The sequence below is a fragment of the Hemitrygon akajei genome, chromosome 3 (assembly GCF_048418815.1).
Source record: "Hemitrygon akajei chromosome 3, sHemAka1.3, whole genome shotgun sequence".
Lineage (NCBI taxonomy): Eukaryota > Metazoa > Chordata > Chondrichthyes > Myliobatiformes > Dasyatidae > Hemitrygon > Hemitrygon akajei.
In genome coordinates this window covers 160,489,905-160,511,568 of record NC_133126.1, presented here as the reverse complement: position 1 = coordinate 160,511,568, position 21,664 = coordinate 160,489,905, and the positions used below count along the sequence as shown (strand labels likewise).

Here is a 21,664-nt window from a genome sequence, read left to right as displayed (position 1 = left end):
GACTGGGGGAACTCGGGTTGTAACAGGAAGATATGATGAATACGATAAAAGCGTTTAACACCATAACATGTTCAGACAGAACAAATGGAGAGAAATTATACTCACTGGAGAGTGATCAAGAAATGGTGCACAAGGAATGCAGAGATGGTAAATAAAGATGAGGAATTTTGATCTTTGCAATTTGTTTAGGGTTTGTCAAGGTAATAGTGGAGACAGTCATAATTGTAGCAATCAAATGGAAGACAGCAGCAATGGGGCAGTGGTAGAAATTCAGACTAGTTGGATTGAACTTGGACTTCTCAGGGAGAATGATCTGTCAGCAATGCAAACAGTCTGTGATATTACAAGTAAACTCAATATGATCCACACTAATTAGTGACCATGTGCTTAGAACTTTAACCCTTTTTTACTTCCGTAGCTCAGCTGGCAGAGCGGGCTTGAGACACAAGTGAAGCACATTTAGCAGTTTTATGCATGGGAAACATTTCAAAGTCAGCACTTCTATTTCCAAAATGTTACTCCATTTTATTTAAATACAACAGCATTCAATAAATACATGACTCAATAATTACATCATGCATGGCCTAGACAATTCAAAAGAAAAAAATCACAAACTATGATTTTTTTTTACATTCATATTTTCATCTGCGCAAATTCTGGAGACTTGGTACAACACTGAAAGATCCAAAAGGAAACATATCAAAATGACTTTCAATTTAGTCCAGACAATAATTTGTCTTGTGAACACTTTAATTTTCTTGTCTTTTGAGGATCTGTGAGATACAGCCTTTGCATGTGAGTCAACAAGTGCTACTGAATGTACTTGGATAAGACGAATGGAGTTTCAGACAGTTGCTCTTTATTTCTCCAAATCTGAATATTTGCACTGAAATATTTTACACATTTGACAAAACAGTTCATCAGCCTTCACCTTGCAGAGATACTTAGTCTTGCTTGTATACTTGAGGCAGTCAACATTTTAACGTTTCAGGAGATTTAAAATTACAATAGAAAAAATTGATTCACTAGTTAAAGCTTTTGTGCTGAAAATGTCAAAATTATAAAAATGCAAGGAAAACATTGCTCATGAATGTTCAGCTCAAAGATTAGAATGCAAGGAGAATTTAAATGATTTTAGTGTACACAATTTATGAAGTAATGTCTTCTGTGGTGTATATAAGCCAATGGTTTATCTCCCTGCAGCATTTCACCCAATGGTTCCCGTTTCCAGCAACATCTCTTGTCACAAAGCTTCAGATCAAAGGCCGTGTCTGGAATGAATAAGCGTGAGGGAAAAATAATTTAGTGCAATAGTAAATAGTTCCATCAGCATTGGAATATTTAAGTATTATTAGCAATTGTTTACTATTGCTTAACAACAGTGAATACGTAAATTTAAAATATTATCAGAAAGAATTGCTGAGTGCCAGTTGATATGTATTTTTTTAAATATAAAATCTATATTTTATAAATTAACTATTCAAGGCCTGAACAATAAAAGAAGTAATATGCATAAAGATTTGATCCAAACAATATGAAAGTTATTTTTTAAGAATTCTTTCAATGTACCGTATAAATATCATGAGTTCTGGAATACTACAGAAATATTGATAGTGAAATCTGCAACATGAATGCCTGTGAGATCAGTGATCACTGTCAGCACTATTATCAATGATCACTTAGAATTAAAACTTAAATTACATTCCAGAAACAAGTGAAATGTTATCTTTGTCTTTACCCAGTAGCTTAGCTTTTAAATCAAGAAAGAGGTATGATCCCTAGTTCTTTCTGAATTGACCTGAGCTCATAGGGATACTGCAATCATGCTAAGAGATCCTACATATATATTTGTTGGCAATGTTCAATGACCAATGTACAGTATGAAGTACTGAGAAAGTATAGAAACCACTTAGTTGTTCCTCTTGCAATGAACTAGTCTGCAAACACACACTGTTTAAGTCTTGCACAGGCAGAATGGTACTTTCCAGAATCAGATTTATTATGACTGACATATGACATAAAATTTGTTGCAGCAGCAGTGCACTGCAAAGACATAAAACCCAACAAGTTACCAAAATAAATAAATACCACATAAAAAAGAATAACTATGTAGTGTTCATGGGTTTTTTTCTATTTATGGAATCATTTACAAAATCAATGCAGCATTTCATGAAGGTATAGGCAGTTCTAAAATAGTATGGAATGATGAAAATTGCACTTATGTTTAACTGAATTCTTAAGAATAAATGGCTAAAATTAACCAAATTCTTGCTTAATGTAGCATGGAAAATAAAATGCATAATTTGGATTATTTTACATTATTAATTTTAATTATTAATTTAATTTTAATTATTATTAATTTTACATTCAAATAAATACAATTAGTGATGAACTCCAGCCACTGTTAATAAAATAACTGTAAAGCTGCAAGTTGCTTATCATTACTAACAAGAGAAAACCTGCAGATGCTGGAAATCCAAGCAACAGACACAAAGTGCTGGAGGAAACAGTCAACGTTTTGGGCCGAGACCCTTCAGGCGGACTAGAGTCCAGTACATTGACTGTACTCTTTTTCCATAGATGCTGCCTGGCCTGCTGAGTTCTTCCAGTAATTTGTGTGTGTTCCTTGCTTATCATTACTAACTGGCTTCCACAGAACAACTTTAATGAATATACACAATAGGTGAGCAGATTATACTCAGTTTTCTTAATTATTATATTTTCCTTCATGTTAATTATCTCAGCCAGTTTTCTCAATATTCTTCCCTTCCTGGAAATATTAACTTGCAAAGAGGACTTGTAAAGATGCCTGCTGCTTCAGTGCTTTCAGCTAACTGGCCAATATTTATATGAATATCTTGACAGCTACTGGCAGCTGTTCCTCTGTGAGGATAGCAAGGATCAGAATGAAGCTTGATGCTAATGCTTTCCTTCAGAGAATACTGGAGCACACTTCTTGCAATGCTGCTAGGCATAGAATCTCTGATCAATATATTAACATTATTGAAAGCTGAAAATAATTGTAGTGTTCATGTTTCCTTAAGGAATAGAGCTTAGGATGTCTTTTTGCACTATCATTCAAACACTTATTGGTGAAATATTAAGCCAAGAATAGGGCTCTTAAAATACAAATATTTTAATAAATTTATACTAAACAAATAGATGTTGATTTTTGAGAACCCATTCATGTATTAGAAATCTTACTATTTTTCTTGAAGAAGTGCTTCAATGAATACTTCTAACTTCTCCTGAATCTCACGAACTCTCTCTGAAATTTAGAAAAGTTTGACAATTATTACAACCGCAATACACATTGAATCAAATAAGTACAGGTAACCATAGTGTAATGAGAGGGCAGGAATAGACTTAACGTAATATTTTGCAATGTGAAGCTGCATCACCTGTGCATGCGTCAAGAAATGAGATTTAAAGAGAAGTTAGTTTTGTGTTCATTTGTTTACTGTTTTTTTCATGAGAGCAAATATTATTCCATATCTCAAATTTCTGGGCATTGATTTTCGAGTTCTTTTTGGGCAAATTCCCGTAACTCGAACAACTATAATGCAGCGGTCTCTTGTATCCAATTAATATGGAAGTACGCGAATCAACCATGGAAGATTTGACTAATCACACCTGTAACTAATTTTTATTAGACACAAAATCACCCCACATATATTTGATTCAAAACATAGCGTTAAGTATATTAATATAATATTTGCTGCGGTTGCCTGGCTGTCAAAGCTTACTTCATTAACTTATTCCAACCATACAGCTGTCTTGAACTATGCATTGAACTTATCACCACCACCACCCCCCACCAGCTTTTCTCATTTTTAGTAATTGCTGCACTATCACAGTAAAATTCTCGTCATAAGCTATCATGCCTTGTTTAAGTATAATGGTGATTCAGAACTTTGTCAGACAGATGGTTCTACATTTAATTCAAAAACAACAGACAAATTGCATCTTCAAGTACTGAATCCAGCACATATTTTCTAAAATATTGTGAGAGAGGTGCTTTGAGGTGCAGCTAAGTAACTTGACTATCCCAATTGAAATGTTCCTTACATATTGACATAGCAAGACAACCTGGAAATGCTTATTTACATCCATCTGGAAATTCTTAGCCTTCACTGTAAACTACTTAGTATTGGTAAATAAAGGACCAAAAATATCTAACAACAATGGAATCTTCTAAATTTACTTTATTAGCTTAAGAAACTATGGCAAATGTGAACCACCACTTGTAGTAGTTTGTCTGACACCAGACAGTGCCCCTTTTTTTCACGATGGTAAAATCTGAATACACGCTTGTATATATTTCAAAATGATTAACATTAGGTCTTAAAAAGAAATTGCACATATATAGAATTCATTATACTAACAAATGCCAATATTTCAGTGAAATTACTGCACAATTCCTAACTTTCCTTCATTCAATTTTCATTCAAGACTTGCAAAATTATTTATACAATAAAACCATAAGAAGCTATTTCCAACTGAGCCTGAGAAGCCTGATTCCCTTCTTCAAGGAAGTGAAGAAACAAACTGAAAGTAGAGTGGTGACTATAGTGTATCTGGATTTCAGCAAGGTATTCAGTAGGCTCATTCAGAAAATCTGAAGGCATGGAATCCATGGAAAATTGGCTGCATGGATTCAGAAGTGGCTTGCCTAGAGAAGGCAGAGGGTTGTAGTAGATAGAGTGTATCCTACCTGGAGGTCTATGACTAGTGGTGTTCCACAGGGATCTGTTATGGATTCCTACTGTTTGTCATTTTTATAGTTGAGGAGGTGGAAGGGTGGGTTAGTAAGTTTGCAGATGACATGAAGGCTGGTGGTATTGTGGATCATGTAGAAGGCTGTTGCAGGTTGCAATGGGACATTGACAGAATGCAGAACTGGGTTATATAGTTATACCAGAAATCTATTGTAACAACTTCCTGTAGATATATAATTTTAACACTAATATCTTTGTAGCAGCTCAAATATCATTAAAATAATATAAACTCAGGTGATTTAAAACATGACTCTATTTACAACAGGAATTAAAAATAATCCAGAATAATGGTTTGATAGTTATAAATAATTCTGTAAGTTTTTACACAAATTAAACCTCATTACAGAGAAGAGTACCCAGACAGTGGAAAACATCCTGTATTGTCCCGGTACCGAAGAAACCACAACCAAAGGAGTTGAATGACTTCAGACCTGTTGCCTTGACGTCGCACATGATGAAGACCATGGAGCGGCTGATAATACAGAATCTGAGGCCACAAACCAGGCACGCCCAGGATCCTCTTCAGTTTGTGTATAAGGAGAAGGTGGGAGTGGAGGATGCTATCACGTATTTGCTGCACAAATCACTCTCTCACCTAGATGGGGTCAGTTGTGCTGTGAGGATTACATTCCTTGACTTCTCTAGTGCCTTTAACACCATCCAGCCCAAGATCTTAAGGCACAAACTAACGGAGATGGGAGTAGACTCTCACATGGTGGATTGGATAGTGGACTACTTGACAGATAGACCTCAGTATGTGCGGTTGGGAGACTGTAGGTCTGACACGGTGGTCAGCAGCACAGGAGCGCCGCAGGGAACCGTACTCTCTCCGGTCCTGTTCACCCTGTACACATCAGACTTCCAATATAACTCGGAGTCCTGCCATGTGCAGAAGTTCGCTGATGACACGGCCATAGTGGGATGTGTCAGGAATGGACAGGAGGAGGAGTATAGGAAACTGATACAGGACTTTGTGATATGGTGCAACTCAAACTACCTGCGTCTCAATATCACCAAGACCAAGGAGATGGTGGTGGACTTTAGGAGATCTAGGCCTCATATGGAGCCAGTGATCATTAATGGAGAATGTGTGGAGCAGGTTAAGACCTACAAGTATCTGGGAGTACAGTTAGACGAGAAGCTAGACTGGACTGCCAACACAGATGCCTTGTGCAGGAAGGCACAGAGTCGACTGTACTTCCTTAGAAGGTTGGCGTCATTCAATGTCTGTAGTGAGATGCTGAAGATGTTCTATAGGTCAGTTGTGGAGAGCGCCCTCTTCTTTGTGGTGGCGTGTTGGGGAGGAAGCATTAAGAAGAGGGACGCCTCACGTCTTAATAAGCTGGTAAGGAAGGCGGGCTCTGTCGTGGGCAAAGTACTGGAGAGTTTAACATCGGTAGCTGAGCGAAGGGCGCTGAGTAGGCTACGGTCAATTATGGATAACTCTGAACATCCTCTACATAGCACCATCCAGAGACAGAGAAGCAGTTTCAGCGACAGGTTACTATCGATGCAATGCTCCTCAGACAGGATGAAGAGGTCAATACTCCCCAATGCCATTAGGCTTTACAATTCTACCGCCAGGACTTAAGAACTTTTTAAAAGCTATTATTAATGCTTTTTGAGATAGTGATTTAGAGGCATATATTTTTTACTGAGTTAAGTATTGTATGTAATTAGTTTTGCTACAACAAGTGTATGGGACATTGGAAAAAAGTTGAATTTCCCCATGGGGATGAATAAAGTATCTATCTATCTATCTATCTACTTATTTTTGTGCAATTATCTAACAAGAACAAATGCAATGAATGAAAATGATCACTGTCAATTACCATTGCTTATGATTATGACATTGTATGGTTCAGTCTAATTATGCAAGTACTTTTTGGAACATCATATTGAGAGCACGAAAAGATATTAGACTGTGTGGGCTTAAACGATTAATTACATTCTACTCAAAGATCTTTAACAAGCTTCTTCATTTTTGATCAAATCTTCCCCACTTAACTCATTCATTGCATATGATGTTGTTGGTACTTGCTACATATATTCTGCACAGCTGGAATAGCAATGGCATCTGATTTCTTCACAGAATTGCAAATTAAAATTCCATTAGTATGCATTATGAAAGCTTGTTCTGGCTCCGTTTCTAACTAATTTTAATTGAATAGCTTAAACATCAGAAATTTAACTGATGATCCCTTAATTCTACTTCTCATTTCAGTGAAGTAAACTTGATGCATAATTTCCAAACTTGAAGTAATTATTCAATAAATCAAACTTCACAATAAGTAGTACCATCCAGGTCATGCTCTCTTCTCATTGCTGCCATAAGGTAGAAGGTACAAGAGCCTCAGGACTCACACTAGCAGTAGAAGTTGGAAGATGCAACAAGACAATAATCCAAAACACAAGAGTAAATCAATAACATATTGGTTTAAAAAGAAGAAAATTTGTGTTTTGGAATGGTGAAGTTGGTCTAGACCTTAACCTAATTGAGGTGCTGTGGTATGACCTGAAGAGGGCTTTTTATCCCAGAAATATTGATGAACTGAAACAGCTTTGTATGGAGGAATGGTCTCCTCGCCTTTGTGCAAGTCTGATCAGCAGCTATATAAAACATTTGGTGGAAGTTATTGCTGCTAAAGGCGGTTATAACAGTTATTAAATACAAAGGTTCACATATCTTTTCCAGCCCGGACAGTGAATTATAAAACAATGTGTTCAATAAAGAAAGGAAAAGTAAAATTGTTTGTGTATTATTAGTTTAGGAAGATAGTGTTTGTTTACTACTGTAACTCAGATGAAGATTAGACCACATTTTATGACTAATTAATGCAAAAAAAACAGATAATCGCAAAGAGCTCACAAACATTTTCTTGCAACTGAAAAGGTAAAAAAAAAACAACAAAATTAACAGTATTTTATTGTATTTTCAAATTTAAAAGTATTCTGGTCTATTACAAAAAATGCTGGAGGAACTCAGTAGGCCAGGCAGCATCTATGGAAAAAAGTAAACAGTGAACGATTCAGGCTGAGACCATTCATCAGGACAGCATTTTGTGTGTATTACGTGGATTTCTGGCATCTGCAGATCTTCTCTTGTTGCTGATCTGTCATCTGGCTTTAACGGTTTTAAACTGTCAGGGATAATGAAAGATGCATTTCTCCTGACAGCTTACTGCCATCAGCATTGGGTACAGTGCTTCAGGTTCCACCACCTGAGAAAAGGTTGCTAGCTGCAGGCTACTTTGCATCATGTAGAAGCTGTGCAATGAAGGTCTCTAGCACAAGACGTCCTGCAGTTCTGTAGCAGGCAAGTGTGGTCAAAGGATTAGCCCAAGGTGACATGTATGAACTGAACTAACTCATAGTTATACCAGTGACAAAATTCAGCCTAGACACAGTTTTAAAACATGATGAATTATCACTTTATTTTTGATTAATACAATGTGTGGTTGATCTCTAGCAATAAATATAATTTGTAAGATGATATTAATGATTATACAAGTTATAAACTTCATAAAACAATATATGTATGCATCTGGTGATAAAGTACAATTCTGTCTTTATTTGCAAGGTCATAAACAATTAACAGATTCAATTATACAACTTCTGAGAAGGCCAAAGTGTTGAAATTGCAAGAAATGTGAATGAGGAAACTTTGAAGCAGAAGAAAACAAAAAACACAAGCTGAAAGCTCATAACAACCATCATGTGCAAACATTCAACTATGACCCACACAGGCCTTTAACTGACCCTTGACCCTTCATTAATACTGTTCCATCAGTCTTTTGAAGAGTATTTACTTAAGTGATGAATTATTGCATGCCTTACTTCATTGTTTTCCTGATCTGGATGTGAATATTCTTTTAATCCCTTAGCCAAGATCTTGGGATCTTTTTCAAGCACATTATGTAAATGTGAATGCTTTCAAATATTATTAGAGTTTCAATGTAGTTCTCATCTCTGCATGATACCACTGCTGTTTAATTTTCTTAACTCTAATCTTTTGGTGGAAGGTTTAGTGCAGTCATGAAGTGTCAACAGCACAAAACCTGAGTAGATAAAAGATGTTGATATCCATCCTTAAAATGACACAAGGGAAAACAGCATTTATATTGATGCACAATGATATTTCTAGATATTATCAGATGTTCTAATACCATTCATGGCCAAGCAAACAGAACATTAAATCGGGATGCTATAAAAATTGATATTCATAGCTATGATGGTACATACGGTATTTACTTTGCTAATTCCTGTCCTCATTCCCTTCTATTTGCAAGGCAATTCAGTAAACCTCCTTATGTTGATTATCTAATTAGTAAATTGAATCCATTTTTTTTCTGAATGCAGATACCAGTGTTTTTTTCCCCTCAAAGTTGTTGTAAAACAGCAAGTTACAACAACATTAAGAATTAGGAGTAGGATTACACCATTTGGGCTTTCTCGAAGACCAGGAATAGTGGGGGGAATCTTCCCAGTATTCCCTCCATGGCATGTATATCATTTAAGAAGACTAAAACTGAACGTAATAATGTAGGTGTGGTCTCACCATATTATTATCTTTGTAATAATACAGTATGATAATTTACTCAGATCCTCTCTCAATAAAAGCCAGTGATATTTAATGTACTCATTATTCACTGAACTTGCAGGTATTCTGTGTACAAAACAATTGGTGCGATTGAAAATCAACACTTCCCAATCTGTAGCAACTACTCTACCTTTCTGCTTTGTGCACCACAACTACCTTACATTTTTTTCTCAGTATATTCCATCTGTCATGTTTTTACTCAATCACTTAGCCTCCTTACGTTCTATTTCCTACTCAAATTCACACTTATTGACTTTGTATGATGGGTCATAGAACACAGAAACAGGATAACACAGGAACAGTCCTTTCAGCCCACAACATGGTGCTGAACCAATTAAATTGGTAATCAAACAGCCAACTCAGTTGATCTCTTCTGCCAACACAATGTTCATATCCTTCCATTTTCCTTACACTCCTGTGCCTATCTAAACATCTCTAGAACTCCCTAGTATATCTGACAAGTCAGAGATTGCCAACATGAGAAAAACCCATTTATTCCAACTCCTTGCTTTCAGTCTATTAATCAACTCTTAACAAGTTACTCATTAAACTTGTTCAACCACCTGTCTGAGATCATAAGCAAAAAAATTTGACAATCTAAATATATCATATTCATTCATTTCCCCTCTTCCATACTTTTGGTTACATAGAATATAGAACAGTACAGCACAGGAACAGGCTCTTCAGCCCACAATGTTGTGGCAAAACAAATACACTCTGACCCTGCTTAAACACCCAGGATGTGATCCTTGGAGGAGGAGTGCTATGTAAATGAACATGAGTGCCTGATAAAAAAAAATCAAACCCGAGATATATGATATATGTATACACGGTTATTCGTGGAGTAACAAACACACAAATAGGCCCAACCTGTACACCAGTGAAGCAGCAACACATCACAGCAGCAGAGGAGGGAAGCGTGTGGTGGATACATCATGTCTAGAACACCTCTCCTTGCCTGTTTGCTTCGCTCCCAGTCAGGGTCATTATCGATGAACTGGTCCATGATTTGTGTGATTGTGATGACGCTACTGCTGAGGGATTTTGTGCTGAGGTTTCTTGCTGGTGTTTCCTCTTCTCCATCCGTGTCTTCAGATTCACCCAGGATGCGTTGTTCTGCCAATTCTCGAAGCTCTTCATAATTATGGCTTTCACCAGGAGAAAGCAGTTTCACACCCAATGCGAAGGCTTTTCCTAGGCACCTTAGATGTACTACCCTCACTAGAAATTACAAGCTGTTTTCCAGATATTATGGGTGGAAAAAAAAGGAATAAACTGGCAAAGGAGCAAGAACTTTTACACACGTGGAGGAGGCAGAGCATGAACTAATACGTGATTGGCTGTGAGTGGCTCAGAATGTATGTAAAGTGTTCTCATTAGCTGACTGAATATCTATTGTAATAGCGGCTGCTCTTGAGAAGTTTTAAGTCTTGTTTAGAATGAATTTTTGTCACTTAGAAAAAATTCAATAAAGAATTCAATACCCACATTGTAATGAATCAAATACCCACAATGTAATTCATTGTAATGAATTGTAATGCCGGCTAGCGTTATGCAGGGTCTGAGTGTAAATTAATAATCAAATGGCCAACTAAACTAATCACTTATCCCTACACAATGTCTATATTCTTCCATATTCCTCACATTCATATGGCTATTAAATGTCCCTAATGTATCTGCCTCTACCACCATCCTGTAAAAACCTGCCCCTCACATCTCCTTTACAATTACCCCCTCTCATCATAAATGCATCCCCTCTGGTATTAGACATTTCAACCTTGGGAAATAAAGATACTGTCTGTATCTATACCTCTCGTAATCTTATAAATCTCCATAAGAGCTCCCCTCAGCACTTTCCATTCCAGAGAAAACAACCCATGTTTATCTGAACTCTCGTTATAACACATGCCCTCTAAACAAGGTAGCATCCTGGAAAACCTCTTCTGCACCCTCTCTAAAAATTCGACATCCTTCCTATAATGGGACGACCAGAACTGTATGCAATACTCCAGATGCTGCATAACTAGCGTTTTTATAAAGAATTGTTCAAGAAAGAACAAATGAGTATCTTGTCAATGGTTAGGTGTCAAAATCTGAGACTAATCCAGTGAAATCCAGCATAATTACAGATTACAAAATGTTACGGGGATCTTCAAGAAAATATTAGAAAGTTGTAGATCAAATTCAAGTGACTCATTCAGTCACACCTGCATACACAAACTGACGTGGCAGGAATTGACTATTCTCTTTCAGTTTACACTGAGTTCTCTGACCTGCTTTTGCAAAAGTTGGAACATCTGTTGTGTTTGTATTACCCTGCAACAGCTGTAAATTAAATAGAGGATTCTTAGTCTCTACAAATAGAAGTAGGTTGGCAGAGGTTAGCATTTGAGAATCAGGCTAATCTGCCAGTCCCAAAAAACTAATGAAGTTTTGTGGTTACTTAAATGTTCTAGTGGCACTCCCACTGTGCAACCAAACTCTAACTCAAATATGACTGAATATTCTTAGTAACACCTAACCTTAGCAAGAGAAAAGGTATAATATGTTACTAGTTGTTTAAAGGACGCTAACTTGTGACAAATTGCTGGATAAACATGCTCTCTAATTCTTTGTCTCTAAGTTCAGAATGGTTTTGTATGATAGTGGACAAAATGCTAATCTTGTGTTGAAAGTACAACGTACCAAATTACTGCTCATGTAGTTTACATTGAGCTTGTTGTGAGTTATGAGGAAGGCCAAAATAAAGATATCGGCATAAGAATTAAAGAGTTCTTAAATATAATGTGAGTCAAGATAATTACAAGGAGATGCTTTTTTAATATTCAACAAAGTATAGTTATTGGAGATATAATGCATTGAGCCAGGTTCTGGAGGATTTATAATGGGCAGCATGGAAATATCAGAGCAATTAAACAAACACCATTTCTCTTCATAGGAAAAGAGGAATGAAGGAGATTAGTATTAGTAATGAAAAGGAAGGCCAAAGGAGCCTGTAGGTCTGAAAACCAATAAATCCAAAGAACCCCAGTGATTAATATATCCAAGTTTTGAAAGTGATGGCTATAGAGTTGGTGGTTCCTGTGGTTACTATCTTGCAAAATTTGACAGATTCTCAAATATTGGGAAGGTAGTAAATGTGCCTTTACTGCTTAAGCAAAGATGGAGAGGCATAATGTGAGGATATTCACTGTCCAGGACCAGAGGACCTTTCTGCCAAGCTTAGCCTTCTAACTCAGCAGCTAACATTTCTAGAGATGAAAGAGTTGTTTTTGAGTAAATTAAGCTTCCAACCAATATTCTTTGCTTAGCTCCTTGTCATAAATGGGAACCAGTCTTCAGTTCTTAATGTAAACATGCACTGTCTAGCCCACAGACAGACTGCTAGCCCACAGCATGGCGTTGGTTGCAGTGCAAGACAATGGGGTTATGTAAATTGGCTTGTACCAAACAAGGCAACTGGCTAAGTTATTCAGTTCAAGGAAGCTTACAGACCAAATTGATGCTATCACTTACCATATCAAATAGCTGATCTATCAATAGTTGGAAGACTTCTGTACTGCATTCAAAGCATTAATTTAGGGTATCTGGGAACTCTGACACCAGAACCTTTTAGATCATCTGTGTGAAAAGATATCTGAAAAAAATCACGTGTGGTGTCACCCAAGGGGTAAAATAAAGTACAAAAGTATCAGAGCAGTCAGGCTTTTTAAGAATGGTCAGGGAACATCAAGATTGACAGAAAGATGGGTTGAAATAGAATTCATTCCTCTGCCTTAAATTTCTGCACTCATTCATCAAATTTTGACACATAACCATGACAAGATATTTATTTGCTCTTTCTTGAACAACTCAGAGATTAAATCTATCTGGGAATGACCATGACCTTCTACACAAACTCATACAATTTCAGTTGATGGACTAGAAAACAAAAAATTGCCTAAACATTCCCTTGTGGCACCTTGAACCAAATAAGAAATTCCCTTGTGGTACCTGGATCTTTTGTCAGAATTATTCTAATTATTAAGGGTGGCACTTCATTCTGAATGAAGTGGGACCTGCACCATGATATTATCTGACACTTCTTCACATAGATCCATTATTCAAATAACCACTGAGCTAGCGGAAATCCTTCATCATTGATGATAAAAGTAGTGTTTAAAAAGAGGTATACATAAAATAAATTATTTATTGCGTCCAGTAACAATTTTGGTATCTACTATCATTAAACAACATTTTAAAATCCAGCATCTGCAGTTTCTTGTGCCTTTATTACATAATAGCTGTCCTCTCAGTACTATCCAATTACAAATGAATAATTATTTACATCTAAATGTTATTTACTTTGGATATAAGTATTTATGCTATTTACTCATAGGATACAAAGCCAGTCTTTATTGCTTATATCTAATTACCTTTGAACCATGGATTGCTAAGTCAAAAGCCATCTAAGAGTCAGCCACATAACCGCATGTCTGTACTCACAAACAGGCCAAACTAGGTAAGGTTCACAGACTTCCCTCCGTAAAGGATGTGGTGAACCACTCTTGGTGACCCACATATCCTTGACACCATATTAGGTTTGTAATTAAATGAAAATGTACCCTATAAATTATGAATGAAATAGTCACAGTGTGTGTAACACACAGGTGCACCACCAGTCTGAATGCTTAGCCCCTGCTCTACTCACTTTACACTTATGACGGTGAGGCTAAGCACAGCTCCAATGCTATATTCAAGTTTGCTGACGACACCACTGCGGTAGGCGAATCAAAGGTGGAGATGAATCAGTACATAGCAGAGAGATTGAAAATCTGGCCCAATGATGCCATAACAACAACTTCTTACTCAATGTCAGCAAAACTAAGGAGATTTGATTTCAGGAGGAGGAATCCAGAGGTCGATAAGCCAGTCCTTAACAGAGGATCAGAACTGGAGAGGGTCAGCAAATTTAAATTTCTCAGTGTTATTATTTTGAAGCACCTGTCCTCGGCCCTGAACACAAGTGCAATTACAAAGAAAGCACAGCAGCTCCTCTACTTCCTTAGGAGTTTGCAAACATTTGGAATGACATCTGAAAGTGTGACAAACTGATGGAGAATATATTGACTAGTTGCATTACAGCCTGGTTTGGAAGCACCAAAAGCCTTAATGGAAAATCCTACAAGAAAAGTAGCAGACATGGTCAAGTCCATTATAGGTATAGCCCTCTCCATCATTGAGCATATCTACATGAAGCGTTATTGCAGGAAAGCAGCATTTATCATCAGGAACCCCCACCACCCAGGTCATTCTCTCTTCTCACTGCTGTCATTAGGAAGAAGGTACAAGAGCCTCAGGACACACACCATCAGGTTCAGGAACAGTTATTACCCCTCAACCATTAGGCTCTTGAATCAAATGGGATAACTTCATTTAATTTCACTTGCCCCATCATTGAAACCTATGGACTCACTTTCAGGGACTCTTCAGCTCATGTTCTCAATATTTATTGCTTGCTTGTTTGTTTGTTTATTTACTTATTATTTGTTTCTTTTTGTATTTTGTTGCCTTTTTGCATACTGCTTGAATGCCTAATTTGAGATTTATCATTGATTCTGTTGTGGATTTATTGAGTATGCCCACAAGAAAATGAATTGCAGATTTGCATATGGTGACATACACAGTATGTACTTTGATACTAAATTTACTTTGAGCATCCTGTTTAAATCTCTTTTTATCCTTCCTTCCCTGATTTAATTGTTTCTGACTTCTTTTTCTGTAAAAAGGCTAGAGAGGAACTAAAAAACATTACTAGTATTAAATCTGTATTTCTTTTTAAATAACAAATCTAAATGTTTGCTTGCATGGAACTGGAAGTAATAATTATAGTATAAATAGGTTACGGCTTGTTTTATACCCTGTGATTCAGAAGCCATAGAGTTATTGGTGAAAGAAGGAAAATAGTTAATTTTTGAAAATCTCCTAAATCTTGATCAATTAACTGTCATGTATAATAATATAATAATAACACGCCTATTGTTTACATTCAAGAAATGATGTATTTTCTCCTTTAAATTTAATTTAAAAAAAATCCTAAGCTTAATTTTAACCTAATTCAAAACCTTTCGCTTAGCTGATCTGAAGGGATGGTTACAGAAAGAAAACCTGGTACAGAATTCTTAATCTTCCTAGCAGCTACCATGGAAGCTAAACTGTGTGGTAACAATGAGTGGAGTGTTATGTGGAGTTTTAATACGGCAGGTAAAGGTTGAAGCATAAGAAAGGGAGGTGAAGAAATGCAACTGAAGAAAATGTGAGAACATGGAGGGAAGGAGAAGAGAACCCAACAAGAGTAACTCCATCCACCACAATCAGAACTTCCCAGTGGCCAATCATTTTAATTCCCATTCCCATTTTCACCTGTCGGACCATCACTTCCTCTTGTGCCAAGATGAGGCCACCCTCAAGTTGGAGGAGCAACAGTTTATATTCTGTCTGGGTAGCCTCCAACCTGCTGGCATGATTATTGATTTCTCCTTCTGGTAAAAAAAAATCTTCCCCTTCCTCTATTCCCCATTCTGACCTTTTACCTCCTTTCACCTGTCCATCACTTCCCCATTTCTGTTTGGATTGGGCAAAATAGATTAGGTTTATTAGCATTAGGTTAGATTAGTGATATGGACTTTGTATGGATTATTATTCATAGCAATAAGTAAATGCTGTCTTTGCGAATAATAATACACCAATTATAATTGGTAAGAATCTTCTGAAAGATGTGGACCATTTCATGTTGAACTCTTGGGGTTTTGTACTGTGTCAGAAAGCTCAGGATTTGAATGCAAAACTGAAGTTTTGAGTTTAATGGCTTAAATTCACCAATAATTTATCAGTTGCTTTGAACACTGGACTCAGTTAGTAATGTAATACAAAAAAAAGCAAATGAAGGGGAAAAGATGTAGTATCCTGAGACTTAGAGTGGCGAATCTTCTGAATCTATGCCAAGATGCCACTTGCATCTGGCTGCAAGTGAAAAATACAGATACAAGGAAATATACATTACTTGAATTATGTTTATCTGAATGTTTTTAAAAGTTCTAGTCCATTACGAATGAAGCTAGAACACAACTATATTATGTCTATACAGTATATCCTACACAAGTTACATCTTGGTCCCTCATGTAGTTTCACCTGAAAACCACATTTGACCTTCTCTTTTGGTGTGAATTACAGTAGGAAATCAGTTAACAAAGACAAAATCAGACACTTGTGATGTACCCCCACATAAATTGTAAATCAGTACAAATAATTAATTTCCAAGGGAAAGAGTAAGTCTAATGTAGAAAGTAATACTTTTAAAATATAAATTATTGAAGCCATTTCTCTAAGATAATATGTTATAAGATTCTGAATACAGAACAAAATCAAATGAATTTTTCTCATATTTCTAGTGTATTTAACATCCTTTAGGCTCAGGTGATATTTTCATGCAAATAATGGTTTACATACTTATAATGTTAAACACAATTGCTGGTTAACTTTTTGTGAAGAGAATGTAAAAGCTGGAACATTAAAATTTTTATCACATTTGATATTTTGGACAGATTTTATTTAAAAATGTTAAAATCAGAAGTTATTTACTAAAATTTAAATAATCTAGTAATATCTAGTATCTATTACCTAAATTATCTATAGTCTAGTATTATAGTTAATCTAATAAATTTAACCAGAAATGTACATTAATGCTGAAATTACAATGCTTATTACTCAACAATTTTCCCCTTTAATGTATTTAATAGTTGGATTGCAAAGCGAACAATGCCATGATTAATTAGTGTTGACAAAGAGTCCTTTAGAAAAGTAAAAGTTTATGCACAACCTCAGAAGAACCGACTGTTTTCTCTATGCTTCTAACACCTAGTTCATAAGGTAGAGTTTCAAGTAGATGTGGCCCAGAGGAAAACTAGTGAGCTTTTAAAAAGCGAAGCCACCCAATGTGCTGCCCTTTAAGATCCAGAACATCATCTATCTCCCAAGAAGAAAGATTTATATCAACCCATTCCTTGTAGGCTGCAAAACAGATGGGAAGTGAATGGACAGTCAGCAGGTCAAGAAAACACAAGGGAGGTGCTATTTATCTCCTGGCTGTACATTCCCAGCATATGAAAGGGGTCAAGACTACAAACACATTGCTGGAAGCTGGAAAAGCCCCTTTTTTTCTCGGCCGTTACAAAAGAGAACGTGGTTCCCATCCTGCTGTCAAATAGCATAAATCTCCATTTGTCAAATGTTTGACTGGAAGCGCAACTCAAAGAAATGCGTTGGTGAGACTATAATAAATCAAAAGTAACAACCACTCTTTGGAGGGAACCAAACAAACTGTGGCATTGTTTAATCAGACTGAGCTCCAATATCCTGGACCAATCCACTACTTTACTGTTTACACTGCACAGCCTTACCAACAAACAGTTCTTTTGGAGGAAACAGGAGAGAACAGCAAATGAATGTAGAGAATAAATGAATGTAGAGAACTGCATAAATGAATCATAAAGAAGCAACCATTTAACAAAACAAAACTGAGCTGAAAGTAGTAAAATTCCAGCTGCACGAAAAATAATAGAAATTTTCAATCCTAGGAACAACAAATATGCAGTAGAGATTTAACTAAAATAAAGCATAATTTTAAAAAAGGTCAACTTAACTTAAGTTATAAATGGTAGCTCAGATTAGTAAAGAAAAGCATCAACTTTTTTGTACAACATAGCATTAAAACAATATACCAAAGGAATTGTTAAAAATACAGTATGACTTATTTTACTGGACAATTTAAAAAGTAAAGTGAGAAAATTAAACTGTTAACTTCCTCTGTTTTGAAATTAATCAATGCCCAATGATAAATGAGAGATTTATTTGAAATGTTTCAAATTTTAGACAATTTGTCACACAGCATGTAATCTGGAACAATGCATTAAGTGATCACTCTCAAAAAAATAAAATTGTCATGATTTAATATGCTCTATACTGATAGCAACACATCTGCTCATTCATTTCTTTTACTTTTTCAGAAAGGAATTGCTGCTAAATAGATAATTAAACACCTGCTGCACTCTGAAAATCAACTGTGCGATTTTATTTAATGTGATAAGACACCACATAATTGTAAGAGCTTTGTTCATTTATTTATTGGATCTGTTTTCTATTCTGTTCACTAATCTTCCATTTTGATTCTGAATTGAACATATGAACTACTCCAAGTTAAATTACTGTTAAAGGATCTAACTTTATCATAAAGTTCAGCTTTTTAGTTTACATCAAGTCAGGTCACTTGATCTCAACACTGGAATCCAATGCATCTTTTAAAAAGTTACAAGTACTGCATGCTGCCAAAAGCATCAAAGCTTTGGAAGCCAGCAATCCAGGTTCAGATTAATGGTTAGTAAATAGGCTGTTAGTCATGTAACAATTCATCATTTCTCTCCACCCATGACTTTAAATGATGTGACCTGGTTCTAAAGACTAAGCCTGGCTGCGTATGCTCTGTTTCTTGCCTGCAATTTCCTTGTTAGGCTCCTCATCAATTATCTCAAGGCTTTGGCATAAAATCCTTCATCTTCACCGACTTTAGCTGAGTAAACCACTATCCACCAGGGAAGCTTAGTATTGAAGCCTTCAGCCCCTTTAAAGTACTTCACAGAACAATTTTTGTTCATACATGCATATCTTCTCAAACTGCAACATAATCACTTAGCTTTTTCTCTACATTATAACAGGACTACAATTCAAAAGTGCATTAATATAGTTTCTCAATAGTGAACCCAGAATTTTTAAAAAGATTTTTTCCAAAGTCCTCATGATTAGAAATTTTTAACATGAAGATATGTTTTAGTCCAGTATTATTTTTATTAGGAGACATTGAAGGGACAATACCGAAACTTAAATTGAATAAGTATCAGAAAAAAATTATAAAAATTGCATTGGCAGTAGCCAAAAAAGTTATCGCAGTTACTTGGAAATCTGATTTATATTTAACTATGGATTGTTGGAATAATGAAATACATACGTAGTTGTATTCCACTTGAAAAAATTACATATAATCTAAGAAATGAATATATTTTTGAAAATTTAGCTCCCATACTTACAAAAGATAGGATTAAATACATAGGTCCTTTGAAGATAAAAGTATAAAGTAATTGGGGAAAGTAAAAATAAAGATTAAAATTATTTTGAACTCTATGGAGCATGTGGGGATCCTCCGATATCCAGGCAATCTTCTTTTTTTTCTTTCTTTAGATAAGGGTTAAGGGGAGGGGGGAGGGTTAATATTATTTTTCTCACTATTTCATCATTTCTTTTATTCTTGTAATTTTCTAAAATTTAATAAATAAAAAATAAAAAAAAACATGAAGATATGTTTGGGGAGAATTTGTAAGGTTTGGAGGTCAGGTTTGAGATGGAAAAAGTTGGGATTTAGAATACAGAACTTCTGTTTGGATTGGGCAAAATAGATTAGGTTTATTAGCATTAGGTTAGATTAGTGATATGAACTTTGTATGGATTATTATTCATAGTAATAATTGCTGTCTTTGCAAATAATAATACACCAGGTTTTGATTCCAGTCACAGTATCTTCAAATTATTGTTGAAACAGAATAAACAGTAAAGTGCCATTTCCAAATCTTCTTCCAGTACAAGATGAAGCTCGAAGCTGCTAGCACAACTTTAAAGATTTACTTCCTTAACTACTGTGAACTTCTGAGGAAATCTTGGGGAAGTAAATTGTTGCTATAGGGCTTGGGATGGGTAAAAATCCATCTACTTTTGAATTTGATATTTTTTTCCAAAATACCTATGTAATACTAAATTTCCCTATTCTGTCAAGATTACGTTCAAGTATGTGCATAAAATTGGGGTACAGAGGTTCAAGTCCAACAGGCCATAAAGAATCTTCGTGTTCATCTCCATTATTGGACTGTGGTTACTACCCAGTTCCACTATGTCTTGTGCCCTCTGATTCAGAATCAGGTTTATTATCAGCAGCATGTGACGTGAAATCTGTTAACTTAGCAGCTCAGTTCAATGCAATACATAATCTAGCAGAGAGAAAAATTAATAATAAATAAAATAAACATAATAATAAAAAATAAACAAGAAAATCAATTATGTATATTGAATAGACTAAAAATGTGCAAAAACAGAAATACAGTATATTAAAAAAAGTGAGGTAGTGTGAGGCGGATTCAATGTCCATTTAGGAATCGGATTGCAGAGGAGATCAAGCTGTTCCTGAATCACTGAGTGTGTGCCTTCAGGCTTCTGTACCTCCTACCCGACGGCACACCCTGGGTGCTGGAGGTCTTTAATAATGGACGCTGCCTTTCTGAGACACCGCTCCTTGAAGATGTCCTGGGTACTTTGTAGGCTAGTACCCAAGATGGAGCTGGCTAGATCTACAACCTTCTGCAGCTTCTTTCAGTCCTGTGCAGTAGCCCCTCCATACCAGACAGTGATGCAGCCTGTCAGAATGCTCTCCACGGTACAACTATAGAAATTTTTGAGTGTTATTTGTTCACATGCCTACAACTCCTAGTAAAGTATAGGTGGTCTAAAGCCATGTGGAGAGGCATTGAGATTGCGTCTGCCATTGACCTATTGTGGCAATAGCCAAATTGCAGTGGGTCCAGGTCCTTGCTGAGGAAGGAGTTCAGTCGTCATGACCAACCTCTCAAAGCATTTCATCACTGTCGATGTGAGTGCTACCAGGCTATAGTCATTAAAGAAGCCCACATCATTCTTCTCAGGCACTGGTATAATTGTTGTCTTTTTGAAGCAAGTGGGAACTTCAGCCTGTAGTAGTGAGAGGTTGAGAATGTCCTTGAATACCCACGCTAGTTAGTTGGCACAGGTTTTGTATTCACCAGGTTACAGCTTCTACACATGAAACTCAAAGATATGTGGGCATGGATAAGGTATCTTCCATATCAAGAGTAACACAGAATGCTGGAGGAACTCAGCAGATCATGTCAGACGTCGTTGACTGTTCATTCCTCTTCATAGATGCTGTCTGGCTTGCTGAGTTCTTTTGCATGTGTTACTCTGGATTTCCAGCATCTGCAGAATCTCTTGTGTTTATAACTTCCTTATCAATTTCACCAAAGCGTATTTCCAGAATTTTTCTTACGATATTTTAATAGTCAAGATAATTAAAAATTCTTTATTGCATGTTCATTATTCACTCTCTTAGGCTTTAATTTATCTACAAGTGAAATCTCACCCCAACTAACAGGGCACCTGTGGATATACAATATTT

General features: G+C 36.1%; 1 protein-coding gene across 5 annotated transcripts in view; it reads right to left on the bottom strand.

The window, feature by feature from the left end:
- Window positions 1-499: 499 nt before the first annotated feature.
- The window catches only part of opa1 (OPA1 mitochondrial dynamin like GTPase), a 124,668-nt gene continuing 103,503 nt past the window's right edge, over window positions 500-21,664 (bottom strand). For all 5 annotated transcript variants that reach the window (XM_073041164.1, XM_073041166.1, XM_073041165.1 and 2 more), the window contains 2 exons: window positions 3,205-3,268; window positions 500-1,271 (listed from right to left, as the gene is read on the bottom strand). In XM_073041164.1, coding sequence (XP_072897265.1) covers window position 1,271; window positions 3,205-3,268 — 65 coding nt within the window. In that variant the 3' untranslated portion in view covers window positions 500-1,270. The remainder of the gene's footprint in view (window positions 1,272-3,204; window positions 3,269-21,664) is intronic.